This window comes from Mauremys reevesii, linkage group 4 (assembly GCF_016161935.1).
Source record: "Mauremys reevesii isolate NIE-2019 linkage group 4, ASM1616193v1, whole genome shotgun sequence".
NCBI lineage: Eukaryota > Metazoa > Chordata > Testudines > Geoemydidae > Mauremys > Mauremys reevesii.
Window position 1 is genome coordinate 125,873,949 of NC_052626.1, and position 24,888 is coordinate 125,898,836.

Consider the following 24,888-nt stretch of genomic DNA (forward strand, 5'->3'; position numbering starts at 1 on the left):
TGACATGGGCTACATTTTAAAACTTCAAGGGGCTGCCTCTATGACAGATGCTGGCTGGCAGACAAACCTCCACAGTTACAAAGCTAGGCAGCCATCAGTGTTACATATCAAGTAATTAACTAGCTAATTAATTAATGAAGCTGAGATGTAGATGAATCAGCTCAACCCACAAAGCTGTTGCAAGATATTAATGATGATAACTTGATGAGAGATACCCAGACACTTCAGTCCTACAGCTCTGGCTTTTATTATAAAGGGGAAGCTGTGATGGGGGCAGAATTTAAAACAAACTGGGCTAATCACACAGGCATTAGCTCTCAATTAATGTTAATGCGTAGGGCACTCCTAAGGTACTCAGGCACCACGGGGAGATGTGTGCTCAAAGTAGCTAGAGAGAGATGGCTCTGTGCATCCTCCAACTGCTTTGCATATCTGAGCACACTGCAATTCAGCATCCAGCTCCCACTCCACGCAGTGCGGGGACCTGCAGCACTCCAGGTCCCGTGGCAGCAAACACAGCATAGTCGTCAAGGGACAAGTCAGCAGCCAGTAGTCCTGATGGGAAGGTTGGAGCTCGCTGCGGAGTGCAAGGAAAACGGGTGCCTGGGTGTAACGATATATGAGTGGGGAGGGGAAGTATTAAAGACAGGGAGCTCATGGAGAGGACAGTCTAGTGGATGGGAGATCTGAGTGAACATCAGGAGACCTGGGTGCTCTTCCCAGCTCTGCTGACTCAGTGTGTGACCCTGGGCCAGTCTCTTCCCCAGCTCTGAAAGGAAGCTAACCACCCTTGCTTTGAAAGGGCTTTGAAATCCATGAAGAGCACTTTGGCCTCGTGGGTGGAGCACAGACATGCTCGGGCATCAAGCAAGCTGGGTTCTTATTCCCATCTCGGTCATTGTATGGCAATTCCCCCTTCTCGGTGCCTCAGTTTCCCCATCTGTAAATTAGAGATGGTGACACCTAACTCTTAGAGGTCTGTGGGTGGAATAGGCTACGTAAGCACAATGGACTCACTACCCTCATTAGAGGGGGTGTTTGTTTGGGAGAGAATTATATTCTTTGCTTCTCCAAGTCCATATGCATATGTGAAAATCCTGATCAAGCATAGTCCAAGGTGCAGTGGACATGAGCCCATGGCCCCGGCTAGCACATGGAGCCCAAGGTTCTACATATTGAGCCTCCACCCATCCATTACCATAAGGGACGTCACTGGCTTGGTGCCAGTGATGGGTGTGCTGGGTTTCCCTGGACCTGACAGGCTGAGTGAACAGGGAGACGGGGCGACTCACCAGGCTCCTCCCCCTTTCTCTCCCTTCCCAGCTTGACAAGATGCTGGACCCCCAGGTGTGGCGAGAGGCAGCCACTCAAGTCTTCTTCGCCCTGGGCCTGGGCTTTGGAGGTGTCATCGCTTTCTCCAGCTACAACAAGCAGGACAATAACTGCCACTTCGACGCCACCCTCGTCTCCTTCATCAACTTCTTCACCTCCGTGTTGGCCACCCTGGTGGTCTTCGCCGTGCTGGGGTTCAAGGCCAACATCATGAATGAGAAATGTGTGGTGGAGTACGTGTGGATTCCTCTCACTTCCCAGGGCCCTTCTCCTGGCCTTGGTCTCCTGCCCAGGGGGCGAACCCACACAAATGGGAATGCAGATTCAGTATCTTCTAGGCCCAGGTCCCCACAGGGTGATTTCAGTGGGAGTTAGGTGCCTAAATGCCATTGAGGATCTGGGCCCTAGTCCGTTAGCGTGTGCATTCAAAGCTCATGCTTGTAGGTCCAGGAGCTCCCAGTTCAGTCTCCACTTATGACCCAACAGGGATGAAAAGATTGTTACAGGGATAAATGAAACCATAATACCTGTTTGGTGCAGCTGATATCAGCAGCTATACTGGGCCTGAATGGGAGATCTCCATGTCTAGGGTATTGCTGGTGACTCACTGCAAGGTGCTCTTTCTCTCTGAGTAATGCGCTAAGTACCCAATTCTCATCAGCTTCTAATGAGACCTTACATCCCTTTGGAAATCCAAGCTTAAAGCTGAGGTATTGGCCTGACTGTCCTGGGCAAATCCAACTTGGCTAATTACATTCTAAATTCCTCCTCCAATTTCAGCTGGAGACGGGATTCTCTTTCACCTCCTGTCCTCAACTGGTGCATAGCTATGTGATGTTAAAGAGCTGCTGCGCTCTACCGCAGAAGTGGCTGCGTTTCAGCGCTGGGTGAAGCGAGCACTATACCTAGTTTCTAAAAAGTGAACAGTGCTTTTGGATCTCTGGCTGAGTGCCGCTACCTACGACAAAGTTATAAACCTGAGGGGCAAGCGTTGGAGCAGTGCTGGAATCTGGGGACTGCTGCACGGACTCTTGTTGATCCCAGAGAGATCACGGTCTAGAGTTGGTAGCCAAGGCAGCTTTTCTCCTTGTAGTCACAGCAAGTGCTGCAGAGATGGAAGCTAGCGCTGGATCCAGGAGAGGGAGTGTGCCACCCTCAGTGGTTTTGATGGCAGGATTGCCTCCCAGCGCACTTACATTGCGGGAGAATGTTTCAGCTGATGCCCCGCTTTGCTCCCATTGTCCCGCCCCCACACACAGTGCCCTGCCTGGCCCATAGGGGGTGATCACATCCCACCTCCTCTCCACTGCAGGGTGGGGACTCCATGGGTGACTCCGGCTTTGCTCCCCATAGGAACACTGAGAAGATCCTGGGCTACCTAAACACCCACGTCCTGAGCCACGACCTCATCCCACCCCACGTGAACTTCTCCCATCTCACGGCCAAGGACTACAGCGAGATGTACCAAGTGATCATGACGGTGAAGGAGGATCACTTCAAGGAGCTGGGCTTGGACCCCTGCCTACTAGAGGATGAGCTCAACAAGGTGCCTGGGGATGGTTCTTTGCATTCACTTCAGAGCTAGGGGTAGCTCAGGGGCAGGGGGCGGGTTTCGGGTGTAGGTGTGGCTGTTGGGCTTGCAGATGCATGTCTGTTTTTATGCACATGTCCCCAGTGTATTTCTCTCCCGACTCTGACACAGCTGTCCCGCTTCTCTCCCCATGCAGTCAGTGCAGGGAACCGGCCTGGCCTTCATCGCCTTCACTGAAGCCATGACCCACTTCCCAGCTTCTCCTTTCTGGTCTGTGATGTTCTTCCTGATGCTGATAAACCTGGGGCTGGGCAGCATGATTGGGACCATGGCGGGTATCACCACCCCTATCATTGACACCTTCAAGGTGCGGAAGGAAGTTTTCACAGGTGAGGTTCTTTCTGGCTGCACTGCCTTGGGGGCAGGGGGTTCTCCATTTCCTTGGGGTGGGCACGGTGACTCAAGCAGGTGGATTGGAGACTGCAGCGTCAGCTGGCTTGTGAGGCCCAGTCAGATCACATCTCCATCAGCAGGGCTGAACCCTAGGATGTCCCAGGAGCGTGCACAGATACCTCATCTCTCTGTCTGCATTATAGGAAGGGCCCAAGGTTAGCTGGACCAGGGGAGCAGAGCTTGCTCCCAGAGGGATCCTGAGCAAAACCTGGATGAGGAGAGGGCTGAATGTGGGAGGGAGGTGGGGGGAGGAATGGAACTCTGGATCTAGGGAGTCCCAAGGTTACCTAGGCACTGGATTGGCTGTTGAGTTGCTGGGAGTGGGTTGGAAAGATGACAACCTTTGGAAGGTGGGAAGAACCCTGCTTCCTTCTGCTCTTGGGAGTGCCAAGCTGTGGATCCATGACTGCAAATAACATTGAAGCAGCACATGTCATAACTAGAGACGGGCCAGAACCAAAACTCCAGACCCAAAACTTTGGAGGTGTTTGAGATCCAGATCTGCACCTTTAGTGGCCTTGGCATTTCGGAGTGTTTTGGACACACACAGTGTGCCTTCTACCACTGCCATATATGTTCATCTCTAGTTCTCCTCAATGCATTTAATAATTTAATATTAACACAGCACCTGCTGTCCCTAGCAATCCAAAGCAGAGGGAGATGAATTGTGGGGAGGGCCCTAGACTGGGCCTCAGGAGATCTGGGTTCTATTCCTGGAGCTGCCACTGACTAGCTCTTGCCAATTGGCAATTCATGTTGTTGCTCTGTGCCTCACAGTTTCCCTTCCTCCCTTTGTCTTTTAGAAATTCTTTACGGCAGGGCTATCTCACAATATGTATGTGTGGTGCCTCGCACAATGGGACCTTGACCATGGCTGGGGCTCCTACTTGCTGCTGTAATGCAAATCATAATAATAAACTTTCTATTTTTCTCTGAGAACCACTGACCCATCCTTCCTCCTCCTGCAACTGATTGCAATGGGACTGGTCCCAGAGCTGAAAGTTAAGCACAGGTGTAAGACTTTGCAGAATCAGGGCCCAGGTGACAAAAGAGGCAAACAGTGGGAGGACAAGGCAACAGTAGAGACCGGTGCATTAGCATAGGTTTGTAGCCACAGCGGTCTCAGCAGGTTGCCAGACTCACCGATGCTCAGTAATGCTTATTGTTGTTGTAATTTACTATTCCATCAGCAGATTTGAGGATGTATTAATTTAGGCTGGGGGAGTTATTAGAACCCCATTCTTCCCCCACCCCGAGTTCCACGTTCCCCCCGGAGGAGCTATGCTGACGGTGACCATGTGCTCTTTGCAGTTGGCTGTTGCATCGTTGCCTTCCTGATAGGCTTGATCTTCGTGCAGCACTCGGGGAATTACTTCGTCACCATGTTTGATGATTACTCTGCCACGCTGCCACTCACGGTCGTGGTGATCCTGGAGAACATTGCCGTGGCCTGGATTTATGGCACCAAGAAGTAAGAACTCATGCAACGGCAATAATTACACCTCTGCCACCTCTATTAGCCCGGCTGGATTCCTAAACTTTCTCCTTTAACCCCTTGGTCCAAATATATAACGGTACAGGGGTTAGTGCCAAGCCACCTATCTCTGTCCTGAGGTGGCACATCAAGGTTAGGAGCAATGATAGGCAAAGCTTGAGGCAGGGATCAACAATTTCCCCCCCTCTCTAATCCCAGGGCTAGGATCAGAGCATGGGCCAGTCCTGAAGGCATTTGCAGAGGTCCCATCAAGGAGTTCTAACCCTGGAGGAGTCAACAGATAGTCACGAGCTCACAGGGCCAGATTCTCCCTGGTCCTGCAATTGGTGGAGTCATCTTCACCCATGCAAAAGAAGTACAGATCGGAATGGTCATGTATTGCACCCACTGTGGTTTGGTATACAATACCACATAAGGCACAGGGTAACTGAGAATCTGGCCTATAGGCCAGAAAAGGGCCATTATGATCGTGGACTCTGTCTTCCTGCATATAAGGCAATGGTTCCCAAATTTTAACAACCTGTGAACCCCTTTCACGAAAATGTCAAGTCTCGCGAATGCCCTCCTAAAAATGACTATTTCCAGGGATTTTCTCCTTTACCTGAGTATAAATTATAAAAGCAGTGATCTTGGAAATACACAATTTGTTTTTATGACATGCTTATTACACACTATGTATTATTAATTATTATTTATCATTACAGTATTTTTATTACATTATGAAAACGGCAACACTCTTCCAAGATCTCACTTTTGTAGCTTGTATCACTTTGAATAAACCTGTTATAAGGCAAGATTTCTGCGTTTCATCAAGGAGTATCAGATGTGAAACAGCAGGAAGGTATTTAAGAAGCCAACTCAAAAGAGTTCCTCCTACACAAGCATTCAGGTCTTGAGCAGTCCAGGCAAACAGCGCACATTACAACAAAGCATAAACTTGTTCTTCATAATAATTTAAAAAACAATACTAGCTGCCTATTTAATTTTAAAGACAGCAAAAAATGTCCACCTCCCTTTCCATTTCTTATAAGGAGTCTTGAAGTTTAAATCTGCTCAGTGTGATAGATATGCTTGCTTTGATCTGCTTAGCTCTTGGAAGTCCAGGGGCTCCAGGCTGCTGGCCCTATGCTGCCTGGGGTCCCTAGGGACAGCTCTGTCCACGTTTAGGGATTCCCCCCGCCAGAGAACCCCCTGTAACATTTTATGAACCCCCAGGGGTCATGAACCCCAGTTTGGGAACTGCTGATATAAGGCAAGCAGGGGCGGCTCCAGGCACCAGCATGCCAAGCGCGTGCCTGGGGCGGCAAGCCACGGGGGGCACTCTGCCGGTCCCCGCGAGGGTGGCAGGCAGGTTGCCTTTGGCGGCATGCCTGTGGAGGGTCCGCTGGTCCCACGGCTTCAGCGGACCTCCCACAGGCGTGCCGCCAAATCCGCGGGACCGGGGACCTCCCGCAGGCAAACTGCCAAAGGTAGCCTGCCTGCTGTGCTTGGGGCGGCAAAATACCTAGATCCACCCCTGAAGGCAAGCCATAGCATTTCACCCAGTGTGGCAGAGCTCTGACCCTGCCCCCGTGGGTCCTGTGGTTCTTGGCGGTTTATGCTTAGCCTCAGTGGCTCACTGTGACCCTCCACGTAGCCCTTCTCTCTCTAGGGCCAGGGTTACAGTCTACTGAGCCCTTTTCATCATAGGCCAGCAAGGAGGTTGGTGAGAGAACTCCCACAGTCTCTGTTCAGCCTCCTGTCCTGACAGGGGCCTGACTTCCCCTCCCAGGAGATGTTCCTGTAGTGGTGGGTTGGGGGGAACCTGGGCCCACCCTCTACTCCGGCTTCCAGCCCAGGGACCCTAATGGTAGCAGCTGTTGGCAGCCAACCTTTCACTGCCAGAGTTGCTACATTTCCCTGGGTCACTTCCCCACAGCTCTCCTGCTTCTCCCTTCTTCATCCTTACCTTAGGGCTCCCTTAACAATGGTTTGAGGGTGTCTTCATTAACCAGCCACACTTCCTCTCCTCTAGCTGACTGGAGTGAGCCCTTTTTATAGTATCAGCAGGGCCTTAATTAGAGTCAGGTGGTCACATTAACTCAATGGCCTCACCTGACTCTTTGCAGGTTAATTAGAGTCAGGTGTTCTCATTAGCCTGGAGCAACCCCTGCTCTGGTCAGTCAGGGAACAGAAAACTATTAATCCAGTGGCCAGTATATCTGCCTTCTGCTATTCTGCTGTACCCAACTGGCTTGGGTCTATCACACCAGATATAAAGAGGGGATCTAGAACTTGGTCTAAGTGTACAGATGGCTAAAATAATTTGGAAAAAGTAACCCCACCCTGGAACCAAACCATGTCTGAAATGTTTGGTTCCACTTGTCTTCTTTGCTTTTCATTTCCCTTCACTTGAGGATCGAGGAATGCTGCAGTCCCAAGGTAGCTGTTCCTGGGAGCGTCTGGGGGCTCGCCAGAACCAGGGGAAATTCCAGGAGTCCCTCATGTGGACTTTTCCCAGGCCAGCTCTGCAGGCTCAAGAGCTTCAAAAAGCTAAGAGAAGCTTTTGGATCCTTCTCTGGACCTAAGCTGACCTCTGACCATTTCTAGGGTCACCCAATGCTTAGTTCGCTGAGACAATTACTGAGTAGGAGTTTTCCACCTGAAGTGGCAGGAAAGGAGAAGGCAGGACTCTTGTGCTCTATCCATTTGGGTTTCCTCTCCTTTCTCTCCAGGTTCATGCAGGAACTGACAGAAATGCTGGGCTTCCGGCCGTACATCTTCTACTTTTACACCTGGAAGTACATCTCTCCCCTCTGCATGGCTGTGCTAATGACAGCCAGCATCATCCAGCTGGGAGTCAACCCACCGGGCTACAGCGCTTGGATCAGAGAGGAGGTGAGTACAGGAACACCAGCTTTTAGTGAGTCCTCTTCTCCACAGTTCCAACCCTGAGGCCCTTACTCAGTTTTCACTTGATCTTTACCTTCCTCATGGGAAGTCTGCCTGCGTAATGCCTGGGTCAACACTGAGCGAAGGTTTGGTTCCAGGTTAGCGGCTGGGAATTCTCTGCTTCCACTGTGTTTGGTAATTGACTTCCTGTCCACCTCCACCTCCATCCCTGAAGCTCTGAACTGCCCTTTCCTTCTTATGTAGACCACACAGTTGGCAGGAGACGATGGGTGAGGGACAACCAGACTCTGGGAAAGTTTTCCTTCGTGATAAGCACATCTACAGTAGCTGGGTCTCTCTGTACCCCGTTCCTTCAGACATCCAGGTGAATCGGCAGAGAGCTAGACAGTGTCCTCCTGTCTCCCTTTATTAAGTTCCCCTATACACCATGTCTTGGTCCTCTCTAGGACCTGGAGGACCAAGACCTCAATGACCCTGACTTAACTCCACAGTGATAACCTCCTGTCATCTGCCCATGTACCTTCATGGAGGTATAGACACTCATGTCCACTGTAGTGAAGCTGCCTCTTTCTCTTCCAGGCTGCAGAGAAGTTCCTCTATTACCCAACATGGGCTATGGCCATCCTCATCTGTCTCATCATCCTGGCCACCCTCCCACTGCCCGTGGTCTTCATCCTCCGTCAGTTCCACCTGGTGTCCGATGGCTCCAACGCCCTCTCTGTCACCTACAAGAAGGGCCGGATGATGAAGGACATCTCCAACCTAGAGGAGAATGATGAGACTCGCTTCATCTTGAGCAAAGTGCCCAGCGAGACCCCGTCCCCGATGCCCACGCACCGTTCCTACCTGGGCCCGGGAAACGCTTCCCCAATGGAGATGAGCAGTGCACCCAATGGACGCTATGGGAGTGGGTACCACTTGGCCAGCACCCCTGAATCTGAACTGTGATGGCCACCCACCAGCCCTCGCCCCACCCCCCAGCACTTAGGAGAGGAGGCAACTGGGGAATGGATCCTGTCCATTTGTGGAACAAAAAGAAAAGAAGAAACCCTTCCTAGAATGTTAGCAAGTAAGCAGCCATTTCCCAGGCAAGGTCGGGAAGAAGGGATTTCCCTCTCTGCAATTCCAATCAAAAAGGCAGGATCCCTTGTCAGCTGCCCTTGTGGAAAAAAACAAAACAAAACAAGACACTGCAATAAATTTGATCGGTGTGTTTCCAGAGAGAGAAAATTGGAGACCAAACCAAGCATCTCTTGATTTCCAAGCATCGGAAATTCAGAGAAGGGATACAAAACGAGGTGACAGCCAAAGACGTTTCCTCTTATAACCTGGAGTTCTCCCCCCTCCTCTTGTTTTCCCCTAGTTAGGAGAAGAGATGGCTCTTATTCCATTGATCACATTTGACCACCCATGTTCACAGCCCGATGGACAGCCATCACCTGATGGAGTTTTAGCTGGGGCAGTGGTCATGGCACCTCCTTTGGTTTTGTAGCTCTGGAGACATCCAAAGAGCTCAGCTTTAGTGGATATTTCTTATCCAGCGCAGACGCATCTTGAGTGGACAACACTTTACAGTGAGCGGCAGCAACTAGCTGACCCTTTGGTATCTGTTGTGTTACTATGGATGTTGGTTCGACACACGTGGGGAATATGTCCATGAGTCATGTCTGGGTGGGATGGGATCTCATTCTAAACTGAGCTGCAGTGAGCACAGCCACTTATTAGACAGTGTTACTCCATCCAAAGTGGCACAGAACCGCTGGTGCAACCGCTATTTCAGGTGTGTGAGCATGTGCCATGTCCACAGGCCAGAATTTGAGCAGGGGGACACTGGTGTAGATCAGGAGTAACCTCTGGAGTCGTTCCTGATTTGCAACTGGGTAACTGTGAGCAAGCTCCAGCCCTAGGATTTTCATTTTCAATGCACTGTGTGAAAGAAGCCCCCTGGACTGGTGAATGATATACCCTAGCCCTCCTAGATACAGAGATGAGTATAGAGAAGCTGGGGTTATTGGATTCTGATTACAATCTTGGGTTAGCTTTTGTAGGAAATAGAGTCCCATGATCTGAATTCTGCCCTTATTTAGAGTGGTGTCATCTGGGTGTAATGGAAGCTGACTGTGTGTGTTTCTTCCAGTTCACTAGCCTCATGCATCTAAAAGCAAGGGTCCAAATTCCTCCCTGGTGTATCTCCGTAGATGTCAGTGGCCTTACAGCAGGGGTGTAGTTGGCTCAGAGACTTCATACCAAGTCTGCAGTGAGATGGAAACGTAGGTTGCAGCATATCAGAGGGGTAGCCCTGTTAGTCTGGATCTGTAAAAAGCAACAAAGAGTCCTGTGGCACCTTATAGGCTAACAGGTATATTGGAGCATAAGCTTTCATGGGTGAATACCCACTTTGTCAGACGCATGTAATGGAAATTTCCAGAGGCAGGTATAAATATGCAATTTCCATTACATGCGTCTGATGAAGTGGGTATTCACCCACGAAAGCTTATGCTCCAATACATCTGTTAGTCTATAAGGTGCCACAGGACTCTTTGTAGGTTGCAGCATGCACTGTGTGTTACGGAGTCTCCTGTACGTTAGTGCGAGGTCTTGGCATGTCTGGTGGCGAGCCCCTGTCTGTCACACCCATCCACGAGATTTAGGGCTTGGGTGGGGGAAATAATTGTGGGTATCTCCCATCCATCTAAGTATGTTTTTTAACCTGCCCTTCCTTGCTCCTGTTGTACTTAGCGCTAGCTCGATGGTATTTCATGCCAGCGCATAGGCCATGCTGATCTCCCCTTGTCCTTGCAAAGACTGGGAGACCTTCTCCCCTCTCATCCTTTGCTTTCCCCTCTGATGGGAGTCCATCCCCTCTTGAGGAAACATGGAAAGACTTAAGGATGGGTGAAAAGCCCCAGAACTTTTTGCTGCTTCGTTCGTTTCCATTAGCACCGTTTCTGCCCATAGGTCCATCTCTTCTGAGGCTTCCCTCATGCAACCTGTGAGCCTTTAAATAATAACCATTGGCCCTTCTATTGCACCTGTCATCCAAGGGTCTGGAAGCACTTTACGGACATTAATTGAGCCCCACAGTAGCCATTTTACAGGCGGGGAAACTGAGGCACAGACTGGGCCATGGTTACAGTGTGAAGCAGTGGCACTGCTCGGAATTGAACCCATGACACCCAATTCCCTATCCCTGCACTAAAAATCGGGCCTTCACCCCTAAGCCACCCATAGGGCTTTTCCAAGGTAAGGTCACATGACTCAGCAACCACAGGCAAGGGGTACATCTCCCTTGCAATCTTCTGAGTCAGAAACAGTGGGGCCATAATTTCGTGTTCGTGCACCAGTGTGGCATTCAGTTAGGGTGACTTACATACCACGGGGCGGAACAGTGCATAGCTGGAGAGACAACTAGCAAATGGGTATACGAGGAAGTAGAACATCCCCCTCCTTTATTTTGTGCTCCCAACACTCCCCTAATATACTGGGGTCATATTCAAGCTTAAGTGGGTCCAGCTCCAACTGCTTTCAATAGAAGCTACACCTGCTCACGCTGGAGCTGAATGAGGGCCGCAAAGAATGCCAAACGGGCCCGATTCAGATCCGACAGTGGTTTTATCCTGGTGTAACTCCATTGATGCCAGTGGTATAGATGAGATCAGAATTGGGTCCAACAAGCCACATCCATGCTGGTGTAAAGTGGTGTAGCTCCACTGATTTCACAGTCGTTACTCCAGTTTACATCTTGCCCCAGGGGGGTAAGTTACACTGACTTTGCATGCTCACTGGCCTCCCTCCCATCCCTCCACCCCAATTCAAAGCAGTCTTCCGCTGCCTCTGGGTTAGGGTGTTAGCCTACGGCGTGGGAGACACACCTTCATTCCTTGTGCTGCCACAGACGTCTTGTGAGACCTTGAGCAAGTCCCTCAGGCCCCGATCCTGGAAGGTATTTGGGCCCAGGGCCGGCTCCAGGCACCAGCGTCGCAAGCAGGTGCCCGGTGCGGCCAATGAAGAGGGGCAGCACCTCCAGCACCTCCACCTTCTGCCGCCAAATTGCTGCCATAGAATGAAGCAGCAGTAAAGCTGCTGCTGAATTGCCACCAATCGCGATCGTGGCTTTTTTCTTTTCTTTTTTTTTTTTCTGCTTGAGGTGGCAAAAACGCTAGATCGGCCCTGTTTGGGCCCCTAACTCCCATTGCAATCAATAGAAATACCTTTCGGGATCTGGGCCTTTGTCTCCCTGTGCCTCAGTTCTCCAGCTGGGACAGCACTGCTCTACCTCGCAGGAGGTTGAGGATAAACACCCTAAAAAAAAGATAGCGTGAGATGCAAATCAGGCCCACTCCCGCCCATTTACACCCAAACACCATTTCACTTCTGCTCAGTAGGACCCACTGGGTTCCCACAAGCTACTAGGGCTTGTGTCACTTCCTCTGGCTTTTGTACCATCACCGTGAAGACTTTTTTTCCCGATTCACCTTGTTTTCCTGGGCAATGCATTAGGAGTCACCGCGTGGGTCCCGCTAACCTTCGGAGCAGAGTGAAAGTGATGAATGTTCCCTGTGCAGAGTTGAGTTCTTTGCGTCTGAGGCTGATTTTGCCTAGCTGGTGCATTTGCTTCGAGATGGGGATGGAGCAGCTGCAGGATGACCCTGGAAGGATCCATTAGCCGCTTGATAGAGGCTAGCATCCCTAAGAAATTCCACCTCAGATGAGAGAGAATTTAAACCCAAGTGGGAATCAGAAGGGTTAGGAATTGGCTCTTTTCCAAACTTCATAGGCGAAACACAGAGCCAGATCCCCTGCTGGTGGAAATTTCATTTTGACTTCAGTGATTTGCACCAGCTGTGACCAGGACCCCCCTTTTTTTCTGCTCTCATTTACACTGGTGTCTCTTCATGGATTTCCATAGCATTACCCCTGACTTGCACTGAGGCGAGAATCAGGCCTGGCATTTGAATTGCTCAGCTGAGCAGTACCTCAGCCTGGAATTGTAAACCTGTCATCTGACCCCACTCCGCAGGATGAGGAGAGCAGCAGACGGGACAGAAGTGCAGGTCAGAGGTAGTTTGGGGAAAGCAGGGTGTTGATGGCATCAGAGCCGAGTCTGTTCTACTTGCAGCTTGGAGTCCCTGTCATCTGGGAGCTTTGTAGAGGACTTCTGCTGGGACAGCTGGCCATGTGCAGTCAGAATCAAAGCCACCCCTCTCCCTCTTTCCATCCCTTTGTGTCCCTCTCTCTCTCCTTTCCACAGTGCATAGGAACACAGGGATGGCCTCACCTCATCAGACCAGGGTCCACCTCCCCCAGGGCCCAGCACCAGCTGCTTTACAGAAAGGTCCAAGGAATTGCCTCGTGCTCAGTCATGGAATAATGTGCCCATTGGGGGCAGGTCCTTCCAAACTCCCTCTCTTTCTCCCCCTCCAGATCTTTTCGCTCCCAGTGGGCCCCAGGATCCCAAGCAGGGGATTATCAAAGGAGCACAAGCATTATACCTGGTGCGGCCTTCCCAGTCTGTGTCTGTAGAGCCACCAAGGCAGGCTACCAGCTGGTGCAAATCAGTGTCGCTCCATTGGAGTCAATGGGGCCAGAGCCCCAGCTGGTGTAAATCAGTTGTAGTTCCATTGGAGTTAGTTTGACCCCAAGCAATCCCCAGCTGATGTCAATCAGCTCTAGTTCCAGTTGAAGTCAATGAGGCCAGATCCCCAGCTGGTGTAAAATCATGTAGTTCCAGCCACTTCAATGAAACAATGCTGACTTATGCCAGCTAGAGATCTCGCCCGCCATCTCCTGAGTTGACTAGCAACCAATCCACTCAGTCCCCCTCCCTCTTCTTGTGGTGTGTCAGCAGTGGTGGTAGAAAGGTGAAGAACAGCTCGGTCACTTATATACATATATACATAATAATCTATAGTTTCTATTTCTATTGTATATTTACTCTGTAAATGTTGGTGTAAATTCTGTTAAATGACGAACATATTCCAAAGTGACCCGTGGGCTATTTTCATTCTCAGTGCTGTACAGATCTATTTTCATTGTATATTTGAGATATTTATAATTTCTTATTCTAGTGTGTGATTGGCAGCTGCCCCGCCACACTGCCCACAGTGGGTAGCCACAAGGGAGAGCTGCCTTCATTTTTTTTTCCGTGGAAGTACAGTATTGCCTGTGGCGTTTGCTAGATATTAGGTTCGGGGCAGGGTTTAAGTGTTAGGTGCTGTATGCAGTCACTGTGTGTGTGTGTGTGTGTGTGTTATGGTTAATAGATGCTATGTGTGTGTTATGTTAAGACTTTTCTATAATCCAGCCACTCTTCAGTTTCTATTAAGAACCAACTTTAGTCTGTTTATAACAGCAAACATGGCCAAGGGTACGTTCCCAGATCTTGCCCTCTCCCTGGCAGGGGAAGGGTTAAAGCTGATCAGCTGCAGGGTTTTATGGCCAATGATCAATTTCTATTGTGCTCTCTCAGACATGAGGATGAGCCAATACTATGACTGCATGCACTTTTTTTTTTCTAATTGCAAAAATTTGATAGGTTGAAACCCTGTGGAATTAGTGGCCTTGGATGGGGTCAGTGAGGACTGGGGAGCAATAAGGAGTGTTCTCAGAAAGTGTCCCCACCTATCCTTGAGGGGACACTTAGCTGGCACCTGTCTGCTGAGGGGAGGCTGGTTTACTCGAGCACAGGATACAACTTCGACAAGCACAATAGCCTCTAATGAAGAATTGACCAACTTGCACAGCCTGCGTGGGAGCTACCAGCACTGTTTGTAACTCCACTCTCACCAGCTCCCCTACCCTGCCCAGCCCCACAGTATCTCTGGTGCTCCTCAGCAGACAGTCCTCCCCCTTTGCCCTCCAGGAAGAGCCTGCCCCTTGCTCTGCTGAGCAGCCCTTTATATATGGGCTGCTCCAGCAAGCCTTCTCCTGATTGGCTCTCCCCATAAACCCTTTCCTGACTGGCTGGGTTCTGCACAGTATCTTCAATGCTGCCTTAACCCTTCTCCTGCCTCTATGGGGCAGCCGCCCCCCCCATCTTTTTAGTGAGGATGAAATACCCCCCCCTCCCCCAACACTTGGGAGAGTGGGGAGATCAAAATTCCAATCCTGGTTTAATACATGGTCCAGTTCTTTACAAAACTCTAGATCTGAACTTTGGAGATGTTCAGAATCCAGATCTGAGATTTTGGGAGCTTGCGTCTGATTCTGCTAAGTGTCCCCTGAACAGACAGATGATTTTACCTTTTGCTGCTAAACCACTGGCAGCCCAGCCCCTCTGCGAAGTGATATTTCTATCCAGGTGGCAGTAAGTGGGGTGGGTAATGGTTTCCGGCAATACATTCCCATGCACAGTGCTTTTAGTAACATACCGTAGATCATCATTGTCTTTGTCAATACCTGTTAGTGGCTGAATAGGTGGTGTAATTCCTCTGGGAACAATACAGACTGGATGCCATTTCTGCCACTGTGAGAACAGGGCGAGCGAGTCTCCACATCTCCCCCTAATGGCCTTGTGCAGTATTACTGGGTGATGCCATCCTCCTGCGCCGTTACCTATAGAAGACCTGGTGACTCAGCATTGCACTCAGCTGATCCCACAGTCCCTACCTTGCTCGTGTTTTGCTCAGGTCATTTAGACAGGAGCCAGATCTCACTATCTTGTGGAGTTTATTATTGTAGATGTTCTCTCTGCATCCCCTGCCTTTCATTCTGCCTAGAGGGGAATCTTCCTGGCCAGGGGTGTCCTTGCGTGAAGGAGGCAGCTGCAAGGGGCACCTCATAGGCTGATAGATAGCAAGGCCAGAAAGGCCCATGGTGATCGTCTAGTCAGAAGTCCTGTATCGCGCAGGCCGTAGGCCTTCCCCAAAATAAATCCTAGAGCAGATCATCTAGAAAACATCCCTCCTCCATTTAAAAATGGTCAGTGATGGAGACTCCACCACAACCCTTGGTAGAGGGGGGACCTTCGGGGCTGCCTACTTCACCTCCAGACCAGTTCTGAACTGCTCCTCAGCTCCTGGTTCTGTTTACTCCTAGTCAGGGAGAGCCTGTGGGAATGAGGTGAGGTGGGGCACCATTACAGACCCGGCACCCACCAGGCCAGCTACCTGATGCAGGTTCTGTCTACACTGCAGGTGGGTAGGCATAGCCACGCTCGCTAGCATGGGTAATCATAGGAATGAGGACTGGGATTCGGCAGGGGCCAGCTGCCCAAAGACAAGCTTGCTGGGGAGAGTGGATATGTATTTGCGTTGTTAGCCCCTGATACTATGTTGACACTGCTATTGTTACTCTGTCAGCTAGCAGGGGTATGCCTATCTGTGCTGCAAACACCCCACGACTTGCAGCATAGACATATTCCTACAGACCCAAAGGCCTTGGGCATCAATGGGAGACTTTCCATTCCCCTGAGCATGGGGTCTTCCTGTGCTGAGCCTAGCAGGCACTGTGGTACTGCGGAGTAGTAAACATGGTGCCTGGTGTATGTCCCAGAATCCTTTGCATTTGGAAACCAAGGGCCTGATCCCCAGTGCAGACAATGGCTAGACTCCCATTGGCTTCCAAGAGCTTTAGATCAGGCTCCAGAGGAGCAGAAACAAAGGCCAAGAAGCAGGGGAGGGAGGCGGGGAAGAGGTCTAGTTGCTGGTGAGCCAAGGGCTGACCCTGAGTAGCAAGGCCTTTAGGCCAGCGTGCCCCACGGTGAGATGGCCCCAGCTGTAGCAGAGAAGAGCCCTTAGAGTGGCTGTGGTGTGTTGTGTGAGCTGCGGTGATGATTAAACTTTGGAAAGCACATATCTGACAAACCCCTACTGTACAGGGCAAAGCACAGAACTCGTCGTCTCATGTAGAACATAGCCGGTGTATTTACAAAGCACACCCTGTGCCGGCAGGAAAATGTATAGTAGGAGAGAGATACTGTAACAACCATAACTGAATCCCATTAAAGTCTCTTCTTATCAAGCGCCGCCTCCTGGAGTTCCTTTCTTGCGATCCGTGTCTGGGTAACTCAAAGCTTCGGGGAATGGGGATGTCACACGAAAAACAGGAGCAGCTGTGTTGCTATCTTGGGGCACCCAGGACTATGAGACGCCGTATTACTCCCCGGCTTCAGTGAGAGACAGGCTTGCTGGTTCTTAACTGGGGTCAGCTCCCTGATGCCTCTAGTCTGTTAGCCACTTCCACTTCCATTTCCTCACCTCTGCCAGCCCCGACTGTGCTTTTGGGTGTACCCCAATCCCCTCACAAAGTGTCCCCCGTAGTATCCAGCCCCCGGCACTGGACACTCACAGTAATTACCAGGGTCGCTGTTCCCAGCTTGATTAGTACAACTCAGGATCTGGTCCTTTATAACCACATTGCACGGAGAGAGCTTTATAGTGGAACAATCCTATATGTTTATCAAAGATTAAGATTTAAGAGACACCAAGTATGGATAATGGAAGCAGAAATGGTTACATATAAAACAAAAAGTGTAACACGCTTCTTGAAGTCAAAACTTAACTTTACCAGGCTGGAATCCTTGTCTAAGGTAGGTTAGCACTTAAAGCAACCACCCAGTGACACCATCCCTGGATGCAAAATGTCCTGTCTTTTTGGCTCCCTCCGCGATTGGCTAAAGATGTCCCCTTATACTCCATTGTTGCTCTCCCCAGAGTCAGTAAAACCCCCTAATGTCTATTCCATGGTGTCTGGTGGCTTCATGTTGACTTCACAACCTCCTGTTGAGTCGTGTGCAAATGGGCTTCTATTGTGTTGACTTACAATGCTTCATTTACACATGAGAGAGTGAGACACATTTTCACTCCTGTGTGGGGGAGACCTGTTTGCTGGCTCTGCCTGGGATGCAGGTTTTAAAGCCTATGTCTAGTACATAGATACAACTTCTGAAATATCGTCCGTCCATACAGCATGCCACAATAAGCATAAGGATCAACGTGATCCTGGCTTTCATTTCAGATCTCACATAGCATTCTTTACAGATAAATACAGTGACAGGAAAGTGTTGGGTGTAGTGAGTTGCTCAGGCCTGCCCCAGGCTGCTGATCCAGAACAGCGACCCCTTTGCCAGTGGGCACTAAGGGGTCACAGCAGGGCTTAAAAGGGCAATACAGATGAGCCTGAAGGAGGGATCTGGCTGCAGTGACAGAAGAGGGAGATTTTAATGGAGAGCATAAATATCTATCCATCCATCCATCAAACCCTCTGTCTATGTCTATCTACCACCCTAGGTGTCTCTGTCTGTGTGTGGTGGGCGGGGGGGGGGGAGCATCTCTTTAGCTATTTGTACAGCAATTAGCACAGGAGGTCAGGGCCTTCAGGCAGTACAAATAATACTTAATGAGCTCAGTCTATCGCCATATATCTCCTATATGGTGCTTCAGTCATCAGCCAGGCTCTGAGGAAAGCATATAGCCATGGCAGTAGAATCCACAAACTCATAAATGAGGCAGAGAATTGCTTGAACTGGCTGGCACTTGGCGCCTGCAGGAGCAATGAGGTTCTCCCAGAAGATGAGATGAGACTCGTCTTGGAGAAAGCTCAGCCAGTCAGAGAAGCATTTGGAGCTGTGGAGAAGGCACACAGGGAAAAGCGACAGGAGGCGCAGAATGGGTGGGCAGACTTCATGAGCAGCACCCAATCACTGCACCATTACTTGCTAGAGCTTGTATAGCACTCTTCTCACCCTGCCCTCCCCCTCCCCCCGTGGGAGCACACAGGGAAAGGGGAGCTCCAGAATGCCTCTCACACCCCCATCTGGGCACCCCAGGCTCAGGGCTCTGTGTCTAGGGCTGTTCTCAATTCCCCACCCTGGTTTTGGGGGTGCGGCTCTGGCACGCACTGATGGGGCCTATTCTGCATTCCCCAGTGATCTCCGTGCTTGTGGCACTCACAAAGCAGGCCCACTCTCAGCTCCCAGGGACTCGGCACTGTGTCTGTGGTATGAACCCAACCACCCCTCTTTGGGCTCAGGGCCAGGGGCCAATTCTCGGCCACTGTGCCCTGCGCGCCCTGCCACTGGCGCGGGCCCTCTTACAGGGGGCCGATTCGGGGGAGGTGGGAATTGAATTGGCGCCCTGCTCAGGGCTATTTGCCTGAGTCATGTCCATTCTCAGTCCCCTTACAGTCACAATGCTGCTTGCCTGTAATACAGACCAAGTAGACTCAGTTCCCCTCTGTCTCAGCACACAGGGATTTAGGTGCGGCAATACAATGTTACCGGCCCTCACTTTTAAATGCCTAGAAAACCACTAGAAGAACAATGGGACCCCCTAAGCCTGAGCTAGGTTCTTAGGCTCCCTCGTCAGTGAATAGGGAAGAGTCAGGCACCTAAGACTAGGATGCACAAAAGCCACCACATTAGGCAGGGAGCCACCTAAGCCAGCCACTGGGAGATGCTGCCGAGAGGTTGGGGGTGGGAAACGGGGGATTTTAGAGCCACAGGTCTTGCTCAGAGGTATAGCCCTGCCCTAGGGATGCCGGTGGGGCAGAAAGATCCCAGGTAGACTCCATGAGGGGAGCCTCAGAGAGTTTTCCTCCCGCCCAAAGCACTAGCATGTCGGTGGTTAGGATGATTAAACCACAGGTGGAGTGGCCACTTCTGTCTAAACCACTTCCAGCCACAAGGTGGCGCCTTCTCCCTGCAAAAAAACACTAGGAGCCACTTCACTGTGTAAACTGCAGGAGCTGTTAGGACTCCCCTGTTTGTCTGAAATTTGCAAATAACCGTCAGTCACTTTCCTCACTAACCCTTGCCATGGTGTGTGTTCACTTTAAAAATGCCCTTGACTCTGTGCTAACATAAGAAACTATTAATTTTCATAGCAACTTGGCCCAGAAACACCAACCAGTGGAAGTGAGGAGCCTAAATACCTCCTGAGATTTGGGGCCTTCCTATGCAATCTCAGAGCACTTTATCACAGGCCTTGCAAATTACAGGCCACAGCCTCAGCTGGTGTAAATCAGCACCGCTTCATCGGTTTACACCAGCTGAGGATCCTGTATCATAGAATATCAGGGTAGGAAGGGACCTCAGTCCAAGCCCCTGCTCAAAGCAGGACCAATCCCCAACGAAATCATACATGCAAGCATCAAAATGCAGCCACTTCTAGGGTGAAGCATGGCCCCCACTTAACAGTGCACAGCAATCCGCCAAAGGCCAGGAAGGCTACTGCATCCGTTTGAAAGTGCAGGCAGAATTTAGAGCAGCAGGATGTAGTTCACCTGGGTGGAATTTGGCCTGGACACCAGGTCTTGCTCCTGGGACAAAATCCATGGGATGTTTAGTGCCCAAAAATACAACCCCAGCAGCCCAGGTAATAGGCCTTTGTAATAGAATCAGGGAGTTATTTGGATTTGAAAAGGCCAACCAGTAAAACACTGAGGGCCTGATTCCCTCTTTACTTACAGCCATGTAAAATGGGTGTAAATCCTTCCACTTCCCTGGAGTTACTCCTGATTTTCACCATCTTGAGAAAGAAGAGGATCAATCCCCATCCATCATGGGGGGATGACTGAATGAGGAAGAAAGGCTGGATATAAGGGACCAGATCCACAGTAGGCTATAAATTGGGAACATTGCCATGGCGCTTCCACGAGCTACAGCAGCTGAGGATCTAGCCCAGCACGCCTAGGGACAAGCACCATATTGGAGCTGTAAGAATTTAGGGTAGAATCCCCCAGATACCACTGAAATGCAGCCACCTCTGGGGTGGAAGGCAGCAACCAGGCAGACAACTGGCTCACTGCCAGCCACTGAGAAGTTTTGGACAAGGCCACTGGAGCAAACTCCATGTTTTCACTCTTGGATCAGCACAGCTCCATGAATTTCAGTGGCATCACTCCTGATCTATAGCAGTGCACATAATGTCATTCAGACCCTAGTCCTCTGAGGAGTATAGACCCCAGCCCTTGGGCAGTGGGGGCACAGCCCAGTGGATGCTGCTAGCCTTGGAGGAAACAGGGTCCAAAACAGGGTCCAAAGCTGAAGAACAAGCTGCCAGTGACTGAGATGTTTTAGCACTTGCTAAGAAAACCCCCTCTATATAAATGTCCTAGGGAGCTATACATGTAATAGGCTGCACAGATAGGAACCGCCTGGAGCTGCATCACCCCAGGGCACCACAGAGGCACAGCTAGGGTGACCAGACAGCAAATGTGAAAAATCGGGACGGGGTGGGGGGTAATAGGAGCCTATATAAGAAAAAGACCCAAAAATCAGGACTGTCCCTATAAAATTGGGACATCTGGTCACTCTAGGCACAGCTCTTGCCTTGGTTTCTGCTCTGCTCCAGGGGGTAGTCACAGCACGCCCCACATCCTAGCTCAGGTGTGCTGGCCAGTGAGTGGAGGGGCCATAGCCCCTCTGTAAGCCAGTGGGGCCAGCTCATTGGCCAGTGTGTTAAACAACTCCCAACAGCAGCTGCAGCTAAATCTCTTCTCTCTAGGGGGTGAGATTTGTTTCTCTAAATCCAAAGAGCTCACCATGACTCATGTCTCCCTCAGGACCCTACCTGCTCCCTGCAGGTCTTGCTCCAGGGGGGAAATGCTTGTTGGCCTTTGAACTTAGCACTTTGATCTTTGGGTTGTCATCTGGACTGTGACCTCCTCACATGGGAGACAGATAATTAGTCACAAGGGGGGGGGGGTGACAGGGTCAGGCCAGATGGCTACAAGAGAGTGGTCAATGGTAGATACATTAGCTCCAGGTTAAGCAGGTCTCTTTTCCCTGGGTAAGATAACAGGGACTATTCCAAAACACTCAGGAACTTTCTAGAACTAATTAAGGCAAGTAGGCTAATTAGGACACCTGTAGCCAATTGGGAAGTTACCAGAATTAATTAAGGCTAATCAGGACACCTGGTTCTCTCTCGCCAGTTAGTGGTGTGTGTAAGGAGCTGGGAATGAGAGGACGTGCTACTGGAGGACTGAGGAGTACAAGTGTTAAGAGACACCAGGAGGAAGGTCCTGTGGTGAGGACAAAGAAGGTGTTGGGAGGAGACCACGGGGAAGTAGCCCAGGGAATTGTAGCTGTCGTGCAGCTATACCAGGAGGCACTCTAGACAGCTGCAGTCCACAGGGCCCTGGGCTGGAACCCGGAGTAGAGGATGGGCCTGGGTTCTCCCCCAAACCTCCCAACTCCTGATCCAACACAGGAAGATCTCTGAGGCTAGCCAAATCTGCCAATAAGTGCAGGACCCACCAAGGTAGAGGAGGAACCCCAGCTCTCTTCAAGGGCCATCCCAGCCTGGGATACTGCCCATTTCCAAGCCCTGTGGTAGCCCCAAGAAGCATGAGTGACTGAAACTCTCAGAGGCTGGAGCAGCCTTTCATAACAAACCTCTGTGTTCCCCATGGCTGTTTCCTCTCTGATCCAGGTTAGTCCATCCCGCAGCCGCGAGCAGCTTCTAAGGCTGTAATTGAGTGAGCCGATAAAGAGCCGCCCTGACCTATGGGGTAGAAAGAGCTGAGAGAATCTCTATTAGCAGAGGCTCAAGTGGAAGGGGACTGATAAAGGGAAGCAATTAAATTAGCAGCACAGGCAATGGCAATGGGGCCGCTGCTGCGTTTAAAAGCTACGGGTGCCCTGCACCACCAGCCGTGGGGGCTCTGCCGGTATAGGAGCCTCCCAGGATGATTGGCATTAGCATAGCACCTGAGACCGGTGTCTCCTCATGTTAGATGCTGTACACACAGTAGTGAGAAACCGCCTCTCTTCCAAAGAGCTCCTACTTGACAGAGAAAAGCCAGGGAAAGGAAGGCTTATTCTGCCTATCCTACAGGCAGGATGAAGGGCCTTACCCAAGTTCATGCAGCACCTGTCCAGCTATCCCCAAGCTCCAAAATGTCCCCATCCTGGCTGTTCCTTTGGTTTGGGAAGGGGCCAGCTCATAATGGGTGCAACTGCTACCACTAATTATACCTGATTCTTATCTAGTGCTCTTCATCGGTAGATCTCAAAGTGCTTTACAAAGGAGGTCTGTCCCTTTTTACAGGTGGGGAAACTGAGGCACCGTGCGGGAACACGACTTGCCCAAGGTCACCCTGCAGAGCTGGGAATAGAACCTGGGTTTCTGCTTTATCCATAGTCCATTCTCTAAATTGTCCACCTCCATATTTCTCTCTACCCTGCAGGCTTCAAAAGGTACCCCTGTCACAACAACAATATCAATGCCCCTCTGCTATGTCATAGTAGGTATCTGCATCCTCCAGCTCAGTTTCCTGTTGGAGGAGAAATCAATGACATGGAGCCAAGGTATTTTCTTAGTGGAACTTGTTTATTTACACTATATACACCAGTCCTGGAACAGAGATGATCACAAGCAGCATGCAAGCAATCCCCTCTCAGCCCAAACACTGATAGCCAGTTCCCAGGGAGAACTCAGTCCTGAGAACTGACTCTAGTTAGAGAGATTTGGGCAGAGAGCAAACTTTCCTGTGACTTGCAACAGCTGCCCTGAGGCAAACCTGCATCACAAAAACTAATAGCAAAAGAGCACGTCTTCAAAGACTGTACACTTGCTCCTACACTGAAAGGGGAGGGGGAAGAAGCCTTATAAGACTGTGTAACAGGGATCCCTAATGACTCCTGCAAGAACAGTTATTTCCATAAGGCAGAATAATCCATCCCACTGCAACTGCAGTCAGAAGCATGTAAATATATCATCTGAATTTAAACAGGACAGTGGGGTTAATACACCTCTCCTACTCTATGGGCTCTTTAATGACCAAGTGGGCCAGACCTCAGTTTCACATCTCATCTGAAAGATGAATGAGACACCTTCCTTCATCCTTCTGATGGAGATACCTGCATAGAACTCAGTTTAAGGACACCTCTCGGGGGAGACAGTATGTACTCACTATTTTTCTGCATGCACATTAAAGATCTGATGGCATTTTTGGACAGAGCACAGGTGTCATCGGCCAAAAGTTCCCTTCCTCCTCCTGATGTGAGCTAGTTTTCTGGCTGGCTGCTTCTCTGCACCCCAGAGGGGGCTGCAATCCAGTAGTGCTGCATGAGTATGGGTTCCTCAGTGCATTAAGATCTCTTGGGATGACAGGCACTATATAAATGTAAGAGATTGTCATTTTGGGTCCCATCCCACAGTTTTCACTCCTACTTCATTCTGGCCAACCATCCATTAAGGATGGCACGGTATAGCCTGTTATGACAGATTTATTATGTATAGAAAGGGGAGAGTATCAGAGGGGTAGCCGTGTTAGTCTGGATCTGTAAAAGCAGGAAAGAATCCTGTGGCACCTTATAGACTAACAGACGTTTTGCAGCATGAGCTTTCGTGGGTGAATACCCACTTCGTCGGATGCGGGTATTCACCCACGAAAGCTCATGCTGCAAAACGTCTGTTAGTCTATAAGGTGCCACAGGATTCTTTGCTGCTTTTACAGAAAGGGGAGAGAGCATTTGCTTTTCCATAGCAGCTTTCCCAGTCAAAGCATCCCAGGGCCAGATCCTCAGCTGGTGTAAATTTAGGGTAGCTCCATTAACTGCTACAATGCTAGGCTGATTTACACCAGCTGAGGATCTGGCCCCAAAAGGACAGTGAGTGAACCATGGATTGTGTGTGTGTGTGGGGGGGGGTAAGTTTGGGTCTAGTACTGCCATTGATTTTTTTTTAATACCTTATCCATAATTGAACATTTTTTCTCTCAAGCCTAAGGGCCAAATTATGCTCATCCTTCTGTGGAGCCGCAAAGAAGGATGCCAGGTACCTCCGACCCCATGCAGGAGGTAGCTGTACTTGGGCTGCGGATGCTAAAAAGAGCAAAGGAGGGACAGGCCAGCACTGCCAGGGAGAGATATTTGGGACCATGGGCTGGCCAACCCCACCCCCCCGCACACACCAGCCAAGGGCCTCAGGGGAACAGGAAGTGAGTGTAGATCACACTTTTCCCATGCTTTGTAGTAAGTGACCTCTGCGTAGCATATTACTCCCTTCCTTCTCGTCTCCTATGCGATGACCCCTTGGCTGGAGAGAGACGTTCCGTCTGTACCATTCATCACTTCCCTGCAGAGGCAGAAGAGCCCCGTGGCCCATTCTGGATCTCCCCTCTGACTGTGGGCTGGGTCCCAAAGCCCAATACGCTCAAGGGAAAGACTTCACTCCCTGAGCTCTGGGGTTATCCCTCGCCCTGCTCCAGAGAGCCCCGGCCTCCCGCTCAGCCCAAA

The 24,888-nt window shown here is 50.4% G+C and overlaps 1 protein-coding gene across 1 annotated transcript in view; it reads left to right on the forward strand.

Annotated features, from left to right (window-relative positions):
• Positions 1 to 9,409, forward strand: part of SLC6A17 (solute carrier family 6 member 17) — a 30,220-nt gene extending 20,811 nt beyond the window's left edge. Inside the window, exons 7-12 of the mRNA XM_039538732.1 lie at positions 1,324 to 1,565; positions 2,686 to 2,878; positions 3,060 to 3,252; positions 4,628 to 4,787; positions 7,526 to 7,688; positions 8,283 to 9,409. Of these exons, the coding sequence (XP_039394666.1) occupies positions 1,324 to 1,565; positions 2,686 to 2,878; positions 3,060 to 3,252; positions 4,628 to 4,787; positions 7,526 to 7,688; positions 8,283 to 8,651 (1,320 nt within the window). The 3' untranslated portion in view covers positions 8,652 to 9,409. The remainder of the gene's footprint in view (positions 1 to 1,323; positions 1,566 to 2,685; positions 2,879 to 3,059; positions 3,253 to 4,627; positions 4,788 to 7,525; positions 7,689 to 8,282) is intronic.
• Positions 9,410 to 24,888: the final 15,479 nt, after the last annotated feature.